Here is a 16,693-nt window from a genome sequence, read left to right as displayed (position 1 = left end):
ATAGGCTATTGTTTTCTTCCTGGACGTTTGTGGCAGGTTAGTCTGCAGCTGGGTGCTATTGCTGCACGCCGCCATGGCAGCTTGCCAAGGCACCCGCCTTAGTAACCTGTCGCCTAGCTTGGCATTGGGCAAGGACGGCTTTAGGAGGGGCATAGCGATCGGCTAATTCTCTAGAGCCAAAATGCCTCAAATCAGGAACACACATTTCCGGGAAATGTTGCATGCATATTCCCACTAGACAGAGGAAGACATGCCACTTGGAATTTTTAAAATCAGCCTCATCCGTGTATAACTGCACCAATCTGCGTGAAACTTTGTATGAGTTGCTACATATGCACAAAGTCATTTTTTTATATATTACTCCTTCAGATTTCATCAAAATGTCATGCAAATCGTACACATTATCTCTATAGTCAGGTGATCAAGACGGATCTGTTTGATTTGTCATATTCCATCCTGATTGGCTAAGATTGACATCTCGTTTGCAGGAGTGGCCTGTTTTGAACAAAATGCCGCAAACAATGAAGCAGCGCAGCAGTCTGATTGCGGTGAAACTTTGCATGCAACAAATGCCACCCTTCTAACATTGCCCTATTATAGCGCCACCAGAAAGCCGATTTATGCTAAACATTTCTTTTTGTATTACTCCTACAGATTTTGTCCAAACATAGCGCAAATCGGTGTGCATTATCTCTATAGTCATGTGATCAAGACCGATCCATCAGATTTTACATATTACGTCCTGATTGGCAAATTCCGAACATTGCTGGCATGCGCGCAGGGGGTAGGGGGGGACGGGGGGATTAACACCTCCACTTTTTTTGGGTGGGGGGGATATCCCCTCCAGTGTTCAGGACCTCTTTAAATTTTTAAAATCGCTTCATAATTGCCCGATCTATGAGGAATCAATCTGCAGTTTTGCTTTGCTTCATATAGATGCGTGATCGCTGATCGCGATGCGTCATGCCAATTTAGCCAAATAAGAAAAGAAAAAAAGCTCTCGAAGCACTATAGGCTATACATGGCATGTTGACAGCTTTTAGGTCTAAATATGTTTTTTTCGGACACACACATGTACAGTAGGCCTATGTGCTACAGTTCAAGGACATGCAGCAGCCGTCTGGCTGCCATTACCTAGGCGCTGAATTAAGTAATTAAACAGCCCTATTCTTTTACATCTCTGTCATTTTTGGTCTAATTTTACAAATGTAAATTTCTAAATAATAAATGAAATGTATTTATTATTACTGTACTCAATATCAAACTAAATCAGGTGGGATATGTTTTATTTCGTTTAATTAGGCTACTGGTTCCATCAGATTCCCTTTTTTTTTGGCAGGAGGCCGCCGTTCCGTAGCCTATTAATTAATAGGCCACTATGCGTCCATTGTTCACTCAACAAGGCCAGCCTATGTCACACTGACACGCTGGCATGAGATGAGAGAGACAAATAGATATGTGGACGTGACAAAAAAAAGTATTATATTAATATAGCCTTCTCTCTCTCTCTCTCTCTCTCTCTCTCTCTCTCTCTCTTTCTCGCCTTTTTTTCTCTATACGCAAACAATGTCGGTTCTAATAAAACAGACCTTATTGAGTGTGAGATATTTACAAGCATGATATCACTGTGATATGTGAATAAGCATTAGCCCCCCCATCCTCTGGTTTTATGCCAGTTAAATGGAATGACGGACAAGCTTCTGATTGGTGAATGTACCTACAGCGGTCATGCCATCGGCTTCCTCACACGTTTCCATGAAAACACACCCATGAATAATTTTTCACGTGGTGAGCGCACAATTACGATCATCGCAAATCACATAATCAGCTGCTGAGCGTTATTCATGCGTCAAACGCGATCGTCGGCAGTCGGTATCTCCTTAGCACGGGCGTTAATTACCGCCTTCTTAATTGGGCCCTGAGTAGTTCTCATTTCAAGGCGTATTACTGCCCTCTAGAGGCACAGTCCCACCAGTGCAGTGCAGTCAGCTCAGCTCAGCTGTTCTGAATGACTTTAATTAATGCAACGCGATAGTGACAAGCAGGCAGGCAGTGGCAGAAGGAGACCGTCATTGCAGGTGCTGGACCTGCTGCTGGTGTGTGTAGGCTAGTCTCACATCATTCTCAGTCAAAAAACCAAAAAACGATAACGTCGTTCTTTAAATCAAGCAACAATGTAAGTACCTTTGAACAGATGCATAATGGAAATGCAATTTCGTTTGTCAACACATTTTAAGTTACGTTTCCTCTTGTTACTGTGGGGGGGATACAGTAACAAGAAAAAAAATGCCTTGAAATCTGCGTAAAACAACTGTGTAATTCAGCTCAAGTGGAGGGGATATGTCCCCCCCTCCTCGGGGCAAAAGTGGGGGGGATATCACCAAAAGTGGGGGGGATACCCCAAAAATTTCGCGCGCGCTATGCGCGCGCACATACCTCCCAGATGTGTCCCCTTCACTTTTAAAATGCCTCCTGTGCCCCTGATTGCTGGCCTTAGTGGCCTACAATTGCTGGCCCACAATAACCTGAAAGATTTTGAAGAATTCTGAAAGGTTTTGAAAATGATCGAAAAAGGTACACCAGGGTTAATGAGTGGTTAATGAAAGGCTAGGTCATGTGTCACAACTGTAACGTGCTGTTTGAATTAAGGCCCATTCCCACTGGGCCAGATAAACAGATACAAAAAAAAAAAGATCTTTCTCCATTCGAGTGGATGGTAAGATACTGATAAAAAATATCTGTCACAGATATTTTTTATCAGTATCTTGCCATCCACTTCAATGGAGAAAGATATCTTTGTATCTGTTCATCTGGCCCAGTGGGAATGGGCCTTTATACTCAAGCAAGGCGTGTCTGACATGGAATCCCAATAGTAATATTTTTCAATGAGACAACTGCTGGTGCCAACATTCTAAAAGCCTGGGCTGGATGTGGATGATGCAATCCTCGTCGTTATTTAAATACCCACCGCGTTGTGGCAGTTCTCCAGTCCAGTCCAGCTCCACCACCAACAGGACTGATGCAAGCTCCGGGTTTTTAGGCCACTGGGAGGAAATATACCCAAGTGAGCGAGGTCGATGTATAAATAAAACACTAATGAACGGTGACAGTTATGAAGTAATGGCATTGCAGCTACACAATACAGCATGAGGTTTGGGTGGAGGGGGTTGTGGGGGGGGGGGGGGGGGGGGGGGGGGTGACACAATTTTGGCCTGAGTGGTGAGTGCTTTTTAAAGGCCCCTTTGATGGAACGATTCCACTCATGGCAAGAATGAGATGTGTCTTCTTGACCCCAACGTTATCAAAAGACTATTTATTTCGCTATCCTTTTCATGGCTTGACTTTGAAAGAGGCTAGACATCTACAGCACTGTTTCCCAAACAGTGGGTCGGGACCCATTTGTGGGTCACGGACCAATTTTTATGGGGTCACGGCTCGAGTAAAAATCAAATTTTTCTTTTCATACATTTAAAAAAATATCTATATTTCAAAAGTTAACTTTCTTTTTTACAATACATTTTAAAACAAACAAATGTAAGAAATTCCATAAATACAAAAAAATATATTATTAAGAACTTGTGAAAATAGCTGATCTACCGGTACAAGCTTGTGCGCTTGTAGATCTGCTGTTTTCACTAGATTGGGTCCCGGGCATTCTGTCTTTAGGGTCTCGACCTGAAAAGTTTGGGAACCACTGGACAGCACAACGCCCAATCCAAACCAGCAAGCGTCGACACTAGTCCACAACGCTAAATTCAATGAGGCGTGTGTGAGTTTATAAGTGACGGCTGCTCCCACTCCTGTCTGCGGTTGAGATGAAGAAAGAAACAGACCTTATGGGAAGTTTATAGTACATTTTGAAATGAACAATTTAAACTGTCCCTTCTCCCACAACACAGGGGGGTGAATTGTATGTTGTTTAGTTGTTTGTGCAAATGTATGGGCCTACAACTGCTAGTTTAAATATTTAAATATTTGCTATAGATTTCCGTCCTAACTTAACCTGTACAAATACCATCTCAGATTAGGGAAATAACCCACCGCAGGAGCAAACAAAACCTACAAATGATAAAAAAGCATCCAAACAATAATTCCTCATTGAAACCTTTGGCCCGCAGGTAATGAATCCAAAATGCATCTCTGTGCAAACCAGACTTTGTCTCGGGCACCACCTCTCTTCAAAGGATGTCTATGCTTTGGAACCGTGAAGAGCAGACGTCACGTCCTGCATCATTGAAATGTCTTGCCACTGGAGATTTTTCATCCTCATTCTGATGTTACTTTTGTGGTCTGATATTTGGATCTGCAGGGACGTGCAGAGAGAGGCAGGGGCTGAAATTTCGAAAAGGGCCTTTTGGTGAAGACATCGAAAATAGCAGACCTCCAAGCTCACAACGCGTCGCAGCGCGACGCGTTGTGAGCTTGGAGGACTGCTATTTCCGATGCTTGATTTCTACACATTTCTTCATTTCAACATAAGATCAAACATAAGAGCTGCATTCAAGTTCAGGATGCTGCCTTCAGGTATGGCATGGAAAGGGGGCATTTGCATTTCTTTCACCGTAGCAAAATCTGCATTCATGGTCGGGAGAGAGCACTTTTTTACAGACGGATAAAAGGGCAGGGGCTCGAGCCCCCTTTGATGTCTATGTGTGCACGTGCCTGCCTGCTTGCGGATCTGTAGTTCTCTCTTAGTTTTTCCGGCAAACCTCCTCGGTCAGGAGATTCAAAAATCGTGTTATCCAACACATTTCATCATCTGATCCAAACGTTGGGCATGCTTTTAAAGACCCTCCTAAAAAATACACCCCTTCCCCCCACACACAGCCAAACACATTTCATCTCATCATCAAAAGATGATGAAATGGGAGCGTTATTTGTGTGAGTTGACAGAAATCAATAGTGATGTTTTCCATCGGCAGATCCAGATGAAAAGGTTGAGACAACGAGGGCAAACGGAGCCCTCGGTATTTGCTACTTATGAGCAGGATGAATGCAGGGACGTGAGTGAAGACATACACACACATTTTAAGTGAGCAATTAGCTCCTGGACAATCCCTTAAAAGCCTCTGGTACTGTAGAATGACTGACTTGTACTCTGAATTTTAAATGTGAAAAATGTCAGGCCCTTCGTAAAACCAAGACCTCTTGGAAAGATCAAACATGATCAGACTGAGTCTTGTTTAATTTGACAGAGTACATAATGAATAAATGTATGAAATTAATGAATGTATGTATGAACCCTTAACAGGCGAACATACGCAAAAAAGCAGTAAAAGCTCACACCATGTTGCAATGCGTTGTAAGCTTGTACAGTAGAGTGGCTATTTTTGGTGAAGAGATTTGGTGTAGATGGACAAAAAGGGGTTCGAGTATAGACCCCTTGGGGGATCGTGGTCAACAAAATATATAGGGCTTAAGTTGTTCTTATTTTCCTGTTTGATTACTAGTTAGTAGCACTCATATTGTGCCGGTTTCTTTAGTTAGCAAGTAGCAACAGGTCAGGGGGTGAACCAATCACAGAAGACTAACTCTTTGGCAACGCCCATCCTAGAAACGGTAGGTATTAGGAAGGGCTTTCAGTCTGAATAATGGAGAGAAACTAAATGAAAATTCAGGCTGAGTGTCAGGCTAGTTCAAATGTGCAACGGGCAAATGTCTCTGGCTTATTTAGGCTTAAGTAGGCGTAGTAGCCCTGAAACATGATGAGCGTTGTGTGATCCATGGCTACACCAGTAGCAGACAAAGAGGTCAGACAAACCTCCTTGGTCAGGACTCCTTGTAACATGACTAATTGATGCAAATTGTCCATGCATGCACCATAGCTTTCCCTACATCAGCTAGTCTTCATTTGAAGCATTCTCTCTTCACATGGCTTCAATAGACGAATTTGGACACAGATGTTATAAGGCAGGGGAAAGTCTTTTGAGTCAACATTCCCTAATATGGGTATTTTGGGGGGACAACTGTATTTCCCATATGTTCCACATGGTTGAAAACATGTAAAACACATTATTTTCAAATTTGCAAAGGGATAAATGCTTACTGTGTGCAGTACCTTGCCCATACTGTAAAAGGGCTCACAGAAAATTACTCACGTTTTTGAATGCATACATACTACCAGTAAGACTCCCTAATCGGGAGATAAGCGACCGTTGGTCGCTTATCTCCATAAATAGGCCAAAAAGTAGTTTGTGCAAAATCGTCCTGATGGTGGCGCTAGATGGGACAGATGCGTTGTGATTACATGACTGTAGAGATACTGTGTACTGGTGTGCATGATTTTAGGGCAAAATCTGTAGGAGCAGGGTGACTGTAGAGATACTGTGTAGTGGTTTGTGTGATTTTAGGGCAAATTCTGTAGTCTCATTTCTTCTAGAAGTCTTCAAATCTTGTGTGTTGTCTTCATTGAGTTTGGGAGAAATGCCAATACTAGCATGCAAGATGCAAGCTCTCCTGCTAAAAGTAGACACACCCACAGGCAGATCTTGATAGTGGACCCAGGTCTGTTTATTTAAGCATGGAGGCTCATCCTTCCTGGACTCCCTGGTGTGAAGGGGTGTGTGTGTGTGTGTGTGTGTGTGTGTGTGTGTGTGTGTGTGTGTGTGTGTGTGTGTGTGTGTGTGTGTGTGTGTGTGTGTGTGTGTGTGTGTGTGTGTGTGTGTGTGAGAGAGAGAGGACAGTGGCAACATTCCTTGCCACTTGGCAGGTCACACATTATGTTTGAGAGAGAGAGAGAGTGTGTGTGTGTGTGTGTGTGTGTGTGTGTGTGTGTGTGTGTGTGTGTGTGTGTGTGTGTGTGTGTGTGTGTGTGTGTGTGTGTGACACAGAGAGAGCAGCCCCGTTGGGGTGGTCATTTGGTCATTTTTGCACATTTGGTAATTTTTTACACCTGGGGGTCCCCCAGGGACCTGGGGGTCCCCGAAACTCCGGGGGTCCTTGGAGGTTGTAGTTTGGCAGGCAAGGAGTGTGTGTGCAAAATCTGGCATGGATCGGGGCAACGGTTGCAGAGATATGAGCAGGGCAAAAGTGTGACGTGTGACGTGTGACAGAGGGAGTGACGGAGGGAGTGACGGAGGGAGTGACGGAGGGACAGCCGGTGGAGGTTTGGATAGTGTGCAAGTAACTGCGACCTACGGTCGCAACAATACTCAACATGCAGAGTCGTTAGAGACACTTTAAGTACCTAAGGCTTATTTTATACTGCGCAAAGTAGCTTAATTGCTAAAATGGCCAGTACAGGATCAGGTAATTTTCTTTTTTAAATGTTTTTTTATATGCCCAAAACAGGGACGCCAGGATGAATGTGATGACGGCTATGTCACTATGTCAGTATATCATCACATACACTGTACTGAAACATGATACACCAGTAAAACTCCCTAATCAGGAAATAAGCGACCGTCAGGTCACATGTAACCTCATGGTGGCGCTAGAAGAGGGGCATGTGAGAAATCAGGGGCAGAGGTTGTGGTTTGCCAGCCAAGGAGTGTGTGTGCAAAGTTTGGCATGGATACGGTGGGACGGTGGATCTGAGATTATGAAATCACAAAACATGAACCATATGTACTTACTTGTGTGCGCAGGAAATCTGGGCCAGTGGTTTGTGAGATTAGCTGTGGACGCAGCTGACAGATTGACATACAGACAGACAGACAGAGCTACTGTATTCTCTAACAAGAGAAAAAGAAAAGCCCTAAGGACTCCAGAACATCTCTGAAGACTAGCAGAAAATGGAAAAAATCTCTATTTATAGCCCAAGTTATGCTCAAAAATGTCTGGATGCAAATACATTTTTTCCCCACCACTTAGAAGGAGATGCAGAGAAAAACAACAGCTTATACCTAATTTATACTTTCAGCACGGGGGACCGTCGTTCAGTTGTGGGAGTTTGTTCCGGATACAGTATGTCGTGTATAAAAAAAAATTGAACTACACAGGTTAAGAAATGTTTGTCTCTAAACCATTCAATGTTTTTATAATCCAACGGTTGACATCAATAATTTTACAGATAAGGAGTCAGTGTAAAGATCGGAGAACTGGAGTGGCCCTAAACTACAGTATAGGTGGATCATGAGTGTCTGGCAACGCGAGGCTAGCCTTAACCACCAGTCTCAACACCAGGCTAATGCGATGGATAAACATTGTTGGCTTTTAATGGTGTGCTCAGTTGTTCAGAGACTGTCTAGTCAATCATACGATGCATGGTTCTTCAACAGGGGGTCCGGGACCCCTAGGGGGTCCTCAGAGTTACTACAGGGGGTCCTCCAAATCTTTGAGTGATAGATATATTATTAACCACTTGAACCCTAGCGCCCATATTCTGAGAACTTTAGCCAAAAATAGCAGATCTACAAGCTCACAACGCCTCGCAGTGCGAGGCGTTGTGAGCTTGTAGATCGGCAATTTTCGGCAAAGAACTTTGGTATAGAGGGGAAAAAGAGCAGACTAAGTACAATGAAAGGTCAAGTTTAGTGAGTATTGACGGTTCAAGTGGTTAAATATCTGAAAAGACAAATTGACATGAATCCAAAATACACTGACAATTGTGCTGTCAAACAATGAAACAATATGGAATCTATGATAAGGTTATGGGGGTCCCTCTCTCAACTAAGGGGTCCTTGGTCTGAAAACGTTGAAGACCCCTGCGATAGTGAAGTGATAGACTGACCACGCTGCACATTAAAATCCAAATTGTTCATTTAACTCTGAAAAATGTACCTTTAAGGATCCTCCAGTTAAATTAGCACTTAACATTTTGCTGTGTGCAGTTCATAATCAAATTGGAATAATAATAATAAACATTGTCTTTGAGGTCAGTGACCAGCTGGTTTCAAACAAGTCTTATACAATATGCTTCAGATCTGAAATCAGGTCAAGTTTGCGGAAAGGCTTCTCCCGGGAATCTCTTACAGTAACACTCTGGTGTGATTCAATCCCAAACTGTGAATGACAATCTCAAGCTGTGGATGAAAGGACCTCAGTGGTTTTTGGTTTTGTGTCTTTTTTTTTTATATATATATATTTTTGGGGCTTTTTTTATGCCTTTATTGACAGACAGTAAATGGGGGGGATAGAAGGGGAGAGACACGCAGCAAACCTGGGTCGGGCTCGGGAATCGAACCAGCGGCATGCCGCAGGCTACACAAAGCCTTATGTATATGTGCCTAGACCAGTAGACCATCGACGGGGGCACAGGTTTTGTGTCAGTTTTATATTGACATACTTGTGTGTCAAAAAAAATCTTTTGTATGTGTTTGGAGCACATTGAGTACCGTACAAATGGATGTTGCCATAGTCAATATAGGCCTACAGCTAAAAAAGATAATATAATTATTAGTATTCTGCAGCCACTGTCTCTTGTCTTTGCTGTGGTTTGAATCAAAGAGGGAATAATAAATATGTTGTTCCCCAGTCAAACGTTTAAATGGAAAAAACAGCCCACGAGTTTGTAATCAGCTGATGATCATCTAGACAAACTTTTATTAGACTGTTCATGAGAATATTGTGCCAAACCCATCACCTCTTGTTTTGCTACTGTTGTTTATAAGCTTGTAGAATAAGATGATGTTAGTTAATATTAAGTTTTAATTCATTTACACCAATAACAACCTACTCTAAAATAAACCTTGTTAAAGGGCAACTTAGATTTTTTACAACAAGGGTTCATATTTTAGATTTGTAATTAGAGAAAAGAAAATATGAGTGTTAAAGTGTTTTTCATTTACTGCTGTTTTAGCGATTTTTGTATTTTGATTTCACCAGAGCATGCGTGGCTAAATATGTCTTTTTAGACACAATAAGCCGGCAATTTCTTTGTTACTACTGTATACACCAGCACCCATAAGTCACATCTGCCCATGAATGATCACTTTACGGCCAAATTACGCCTATATTTTGATCTTACTTTAATTTAGGACAATTCCCAAGTTAGGGGTCAGAGTTCAGCAATGTTCTTTTGTCGGGGATTTATGCAGAAAATACGTTGGGAAACCTCCGTCCATGGTCGACCATATTTATGTCTTATTCTTCATGCAAAATCAATTTAAAATTGTGCCAAACTTCAAATAAAATACTGTTTGTATGTGCCCATTCTGCCTAACATGTGCCAACACATGCATTTAAAAAATAAAATAATATGTCAAACAATTACATATTCAGTCGTGGATAAGCTGTCACTGAGTTTGTAACCAAATGGACCCTTATAGATCTGCTTGCGCAGCCTCTGCACAATATACTGTAGGCATGCAATTCCACTGATTTGTATTTATATAACTATAGGCCTAGTTTCTAACAGTGCTATCAGTTGCATTTAGAGCACAAAATAGGACATTAGCACAAAATAGCACATAAGCACTGCTTGATGAATCCCACTCAGTTTTTGCTTTGAGAAATATACGCCAGATTTAGTCTTTTATTTACTTTATTTACACAATATATATGACCAGATTGATGAATCGGGCCCATTATGTCTAAAAATACATATTTAGCCAACCTGGGGGCATGCATGCAAGTAGATCACAATTGTTAAAATCACTAAAACGATAGAAAGAAGTAAATGAAAACATTTTAACACTCACCTTTTCTTTTCTCTAATGACTAACTAAAACATGAACCCTAGCTTGTTGTAAAAAACGTTGTCCTTTAAACTCTGAACTTCTGATGCATACAGTAGATTGTCCTGATCTCCTTTGCAATCAGTTAAATGATTGTAAAAAAGAAAAGGGGCTGCACCCTTGAACAACCACCAGTGACATCACATTTAAAGTACTGCTAACCAATGACATCAACCTAACCAGTGACATCACCCTTTAAGTACTGCTAACCAATGAACATCAGCCTTGAAGTACCGCTAACGAGTGTCATCCCCTTCATTCTATCTTTGGCTTTCCTTCAATTATGTTTTGAGGTCATCTTAGGAAAGGTGGTCAGATGGGAAAAGAATATAAAGGCATAGCTGCTTTATTCATACTCGTATTCATGCCACTATCAATGGGGCTATTCGGGAGGACCCCGGAGAAACCACCAAAAGACCGGGTCAATGAGTGGTCTCTCAAAATCCGGAAGGAGATGAGAATGGTCGACAAACAGATTCGAGACATTCAGAGGGAAGAGGAGAAAGTCAAGAGATCCGTCAAAGAAGCGGCCAAAAAGGGACAGAGGGACGTGTGTGTGATTCTAGCCAAGGAGCTGGTCCTGTCGAGGCGGGCGACCACCAAGCTCCACGCTTCCAAAGCCCACATGAACTCCATACTTCTCAGCATGAAGAACCAGCTCTCTCTACTCCACGTCGCCGGGGCCCTTCAGAAGAGCTCGGCGGTCATGAAAGCCATGCAGGTGCTCGTGAAGATCCCGGAGATCGAAGCCACGATGAGGACCCTCTCAAAGGAGATGATGAAGGCCGGCGTCATCGAGGAGATGATGGAGGACGCGTTTGAGAGGATGGAAGACGTGGAGGAGATGGAGGAAGAGGCGGAGGCGGAGGTCGACAAGATCCTCTACGAGATCACGGCGGGCGTCCTGGGCACGGCGCCTAGCAAGGTCACGGAACCTCTGCCTGAAATGGAGGTGGTCGAGTCAGAAGAGGACATGGAGGAGATGCAAACGAGATTGGCAAACCTGAGGAGCTAATCTTGTCTCCCTCTGTCAGTGTAGTAGTGGTTCTAAATCCTTGTAACCCACTGAGACCTGAAGTTGATTCTACAAATGCCTTCCTAAATCATAACAATTTTTTGAAGAAACCTATGTTGCTTTATCGGTGGTGCTCAAACTTTTTCCACGTCAAGGACCCCCAAATGTAATATGTATTTGTTTGTCCATCTCGACATATTTTGTTCCAGGGATCCCCAGAAGCAAAGATTTGAGTTAAAAAATGTTTAAAAATGAATAATGAAAGATTTGCACGACTGTTAAAAAAGGAACTGAGCGGTGCAGGCTCTGTCGTGCATATCAACTTGTATGGGCTGTTTTGTCCGTGACATCAGCTGTGGTGATGTGACGTCGGTCTCTGCGTAATTTCTTTGACATCGTGGTGTGACCTTAGTCTCTTGTGAGCTTTTTGGTACTGCATACATAGGGACCTACACACTAAGTCAAACGTAGGAGCGGTTTGCACTGCTCAAAATAGCTCATCTACAAGCTCATAGCGTGACAATGAGCTTGTATATCTGCTATTTTTGAATAGCCAAATCTGTCGAGGTGCCAACTTGTGCCTTGTGCACTCGTGGCCATGTATGGCCTACTTGTGCACCAGCAGAGCACGCTTTGTTATTTATATCAGGTCGCACTTGTTGAACAATGCTGGCTGTTGATGGTGATGTCACCAGGAATGCTGGTCCCTGATTGGCTACGGGAGTAAACACAGACATATACACGACAGAAACACAGAAGGCAGTTCTTGTGCACTCTGCTGGTGCAATAATAATGGGTTAATTTCGAGGACCCCCTCATAACTCTTAAGAGTCCATTTGGTTCTACAGTGTAGAACCAAGTGTCGAATCTACACTCGAGTTACAGACCCTTAAGGGTCCATTTGGAACCCTCTTAGGTAACCCTGAGCGTCCCTGGACTCCATTTTGAGAACCACTAGAATTATAAGAGGAGGATTGGCCAGTGCCATCATAGTAGTGAAAGTTTTCCGGGAGAACATTCAGTTTGTGACCCATATCCTTATAATCCTAGATTCCATTCTACTCAACCATAATGGACCACAGCGTTTTTTTTGTGTTTACCTACAGTAGTGGCATGTAGTATTTTTTTTTCTTCCATATAATCATCTTCCGTTTGCTCTAGTCCATACATGGGCAACTGGTGGCCACATGCGGCCCCCACCTTCACTTAATGCGGCCCGCAGGTTAATATTGGAATACTGATATATTATTGATTTCAGCTGTTACAATTCTAAACATGCAAACATGACCCACTTTAATTACTTCAGTCTATACTAGTAGCTTAGTCCTTTTTATATCCAATGTAAAATATTTAAGTTCATAAAGTTAAGAACATATAAATGCATTTGAAATGTAATAAAAATGCAAAGTTTCAGGATTCAAATTTAAAAATATCTAAAAAACTATTCAGGATTCCAATTCAAAATTAGCAGATCTACAAGCTCAAAATGTGTCACACTGCGACACGTTTTGAGCTTGCAGATGGGCTACTTTTGCTATGTTTGATTATACAATGTGGCCCTCTGGAGTGAGTGTGAAAATATAGTGGCCATCATCAAAGTTGCCCACCCCTGCTCTAGTCTATAGGACACCTTTGCATTCAAAAAGATGCAAAGGTGATGCCATCGTGCTATGATTATTGATTTTTGCATAGCGTTAGTGCAACAGTTTGTATTCATTTGTATCAAACACAGCAAGTATGTAGTCCCGTATGTATGTAGTATGTAGACCCGACTCTGAGTCCAATTAGTTTGATTAGGCCAAGCTGTGACTGCTTATTAAATCAGTTAAAGCCCTAGCCTAGGCCAAGCTGTGACTGCTTATTAGATCAGTTAAAGCCCACCTGCTCAAATCATGAGTACATTGCCGTAATCTTGACAAAAACCAATGGTACAGTGAATCCATTGAAACCGTTGAAAGCAAAGGATCTATAGGGTGTGCCAAATGTAGTTCTAAGAGCGGCCATTTCTTGGGTAAACACAACCTTACACAGGTGTTATGATTAGACTATAGCATTAGTTCTATGCAATCAAACATTGAAACACCTGTGTTTTTACCCAAGAAATGGCCGCTAAGGACTACAAATGACGTAGGCGTTGGCACACACTATACCAGATGTCAATACAAACATGCAGGCATACATTGCTGTTGTGAAATAGTTCAACATTATTATGACTTCACTGACTGTTGGCCATGGATTGGGGTCTCTGAAGTAACATGGGTCTGACTCTTCTAGAAGGGACATATTGATATGTCCTCAACGTTGACAATATTGGTCATGTAATCACTTTTCCAGCGGATCAAATATCTGTCTATCTGCCTATAGTGAGCATACCTGATCTAATTGCACTTATGTTGGCATTTTCCCTCCCAGATGAGTAACTGTGTTTTCACTGTTAACTAGAGGTGAAAGTGTTGAATGATCCCCATATATAAAATAGATACTTTGTACGGCATGGCTCCCTATGGCAAGCCACCTAGAAGAGGATCAGTGTCTGCACGTGTTTGTCCACAGATAATCGAATAAATCACTGGATCGATCAGCGCCAAATTTCTTGTCTACTTAATTGCCAGTAGGCAAATTAAAGGGCTATTTCACCCCCAAAATACCCTTTTTCTATCGATTACTCACCCCAAGGAGACTTGAATTAATGGATATTTTATAGTTGTTGTCGCATTCCTAAGCCAATGCTTTGAGGAGACTCTTTGTGTCTCCATAGGGAACAAAGCAGGCTCTTTGTGTCTCCATAGGGAACCACTGCTGGTCATCAAATTACTGGCTTAGAAATGCAAAAAAAAAGAAATCCTTGGGGTGAGCTATCCATTTAAGTAAATCCACTAATATTCTTTCACATATTGTAAATATTACGTATGTAACTTTTTAGAACCTAAATGTTATACTGGAAGTCATTGGAGGTGAGATTGATTGCACTGGACATTTGCTCAATTTATAACGACGATGTCATGGACAACTATTGATGTGGGAGAAGATCCACATGGATGTCACACCGCTATTAGACCCCGTCTTGTTCTGGCAATATCTTTAAATTAGGGAAAACTACGTCTGCGTGTCTGTGCTGAGTCTGACATCATCCAATGGGAAAACCCTTGAGAAAACACACAGTGTTACTGTCTGCGTGTCTGCGTTACCGTCTGCGTCTGCATGTCTGTGTTGACGTCATCCAATGGCAATGGGAAAACCCTTGAGAAAACACACGGTGACGTCATCACCCGATTGATGACATCACTCTTTGTTATTTCAAGGGTTTTCCCTTTTATCATCACCATTCTTGGTGACGTCACCATCAATAAGTGTGACCTGATATAAAACGTAAAGTGTGATTGAGGCATACAGTATATAAGGGTCATGAGAGCTTTGCCCGTAGCATAGCATATGTCAGATGGACACAAGCGGGCACATGTCCGATAAGCTTGAGGATTGGTGGCTTCACATGACACTTTGACCAGACTTTAAGAGGGCCAATTTCCATGATTGGTCAGTTTACTATTCAAAAGGGAGAGGCGGGGGCAAACCTCTAGTTATATAAAAGAAGAAAAGTTAGCGGTGATAACAAAAACAAAGACAGGATTCACAGGACACTGTTTTTGTCACGCTGTGCTTAAATTATTTACATAATAATGTGCAGAGAGCAGAGGCGCTGGCTACTACTACGATAGCGTGCAACGTACGCATCTTCCTCGGGCGATGTTGGAAGCAGGGACGTGCTGGGCCCCTGATTCAGTCTGGGAAAAATAGTTGGAGAGGCCCTCATTGCGCACTATAGAGAGATATAGCGCTGCTGCTACTCAAAGATTTCAGATCATGACAAGTGACAAGCCAGTGGGCCAGTTACTGTACATGAGTTATATTTCGTCGTTGTTGGGTGGAAACCTTGTATGTCCAAAACCGTTTGTTTTGTATTTATCATTTTAAAAATGATTTAAACTAGTGAAAACAGCCGATCTACAAGCACACAACGCCTCGCGGTGCGAGGCGTTGTGTGCTTGTAGATCTGCTGTTTTCACTACTTTTGTGCAACGGCCTTGTATGATGAAGCAGGGCTTTGCTTTGCGAAAAAAATTATAAATTTGAAACTAGGAGATACAATGTTTCTGCCCGACAGTGACGATTTACTTTGTTGGCCGCCCAGCCCCCAAAATGGAACAAAGGCCGACATTTTATTTATTTATTTTTTCCTAATGGCCGGCCTGGACCGGCGAGGAATGAACTGGCCATTCGGGAGTTGTCCCGCTTTTCCCAATGGCCAGCACGTCCCTGGTTGGAAGGAAGAGCATGCGGCCGTCTAAACACAATGCACGCTGTGGCAGCCTCCGTCTCCACTTTCGTGTGCATTATTATGTAAATAATTCATGATTCAACCAGATTTATTTGTCACACGCTCATGCAAGTATGTGTAGTGACATGTCGGTGCGACATGCTCCGCCACACTGTGCTAACAATGTCCAATGTACCGGTACATCCAGTGTAAAATGAAAACAAGATCATAAAAACTGAGAATAAAAACAAGGCACTGAGCAGCATTCTCATTAAAACCAGGAAAGAATCTGTGTCGTTTTGGTTCTTGCCTAGGCTAAAATAGCAGATGTACAAACTCGCAGCGCTTAAAGGGATATTTCACTTTTCACTTCACCAAAAAACTTTTGTTAATTCTATTGTCTAATCAGGCTTTTATGAACACCCTGAACAGTTTTTAAGTTGCTTCATTCAATATTTAGATATTTGATGTAAATGTTATCAGGCTCTCCTCCTCCAGGGCTTCTCTCCATACACACCCATTGTAACTTCAAACTCCATTTTAACCATGGTAGATTCATTAAAAACACCCATTATTTTTTTCTGGTGACTCATACTACCCTCCTAATACGCGAACAGCCCGTGTTTTTTCGATAACTTTTTTCATGTATTTTTAATAATTCTTTATTGTATTTAATTTTCCCATTTCTTTGGCAAAATGGGAAAAAGAACGAAAATAGTCTGTAAAGTGTACATTTTATTTTAATAA

General features: G+C 42.2%; 2 protein-coding genes and 1 long non-coding RNA gene across 4 annotated transcripts in view; 2 read left to right on the top strand and 1 right to left on the bottom strand.

The window, feature by feature from the left end:
* Positions 1–16,693, bottom strand: part of LOC308299483 — a 711,129-nt gene that overhangs the window by 223,966 nt on the left and 470,470 nt on the right. The gene's annotated exons all lie outside the window — the stretch shown is intronic.
* Positions 1–16,693, top strand: part of rgs3a (regulator of G protein signaling 3a) — a gene marked incomplete at its 5' end in the record, with an annotated part of 265,534 nt that overhangs the window by 110,281 nt on the left and 138,560 nt on the right. The window lies entirely within an intron of this gene.
* Positions 10,993–11,631, top strand: LOC308298869 (charged multivesicular body protein 3-like; the record flags this gene model as incomplete). Its single annotated transcript, XM_080742562.1, has 1 exon — positions 10,993–11,631. One exon carries the CDS (start codon positions 10,993–10,995, stop codon positions 11,629–11,631), a length of 639 nt encoding a protein of 212 aa, XP_080598688.1.

Source organism: Nannobrachium achirus, assembly GCF_963921795.1.
Source record: "Nannobrachium achirus genome assembly, chromosome: 15".
Classification (NCBI taxonomy): domain Eukaryota; kingdom Metazoa; phylum Chordata; class Actinopteri; order Myctophiformes; family Myctophidae; genus Nannobrachium; species Nannobrachium achirus.
Note: the sequence above shows the minus strand (reverse complement) of the source record. Positions and strands in the feature narration are given on the sequence as shown.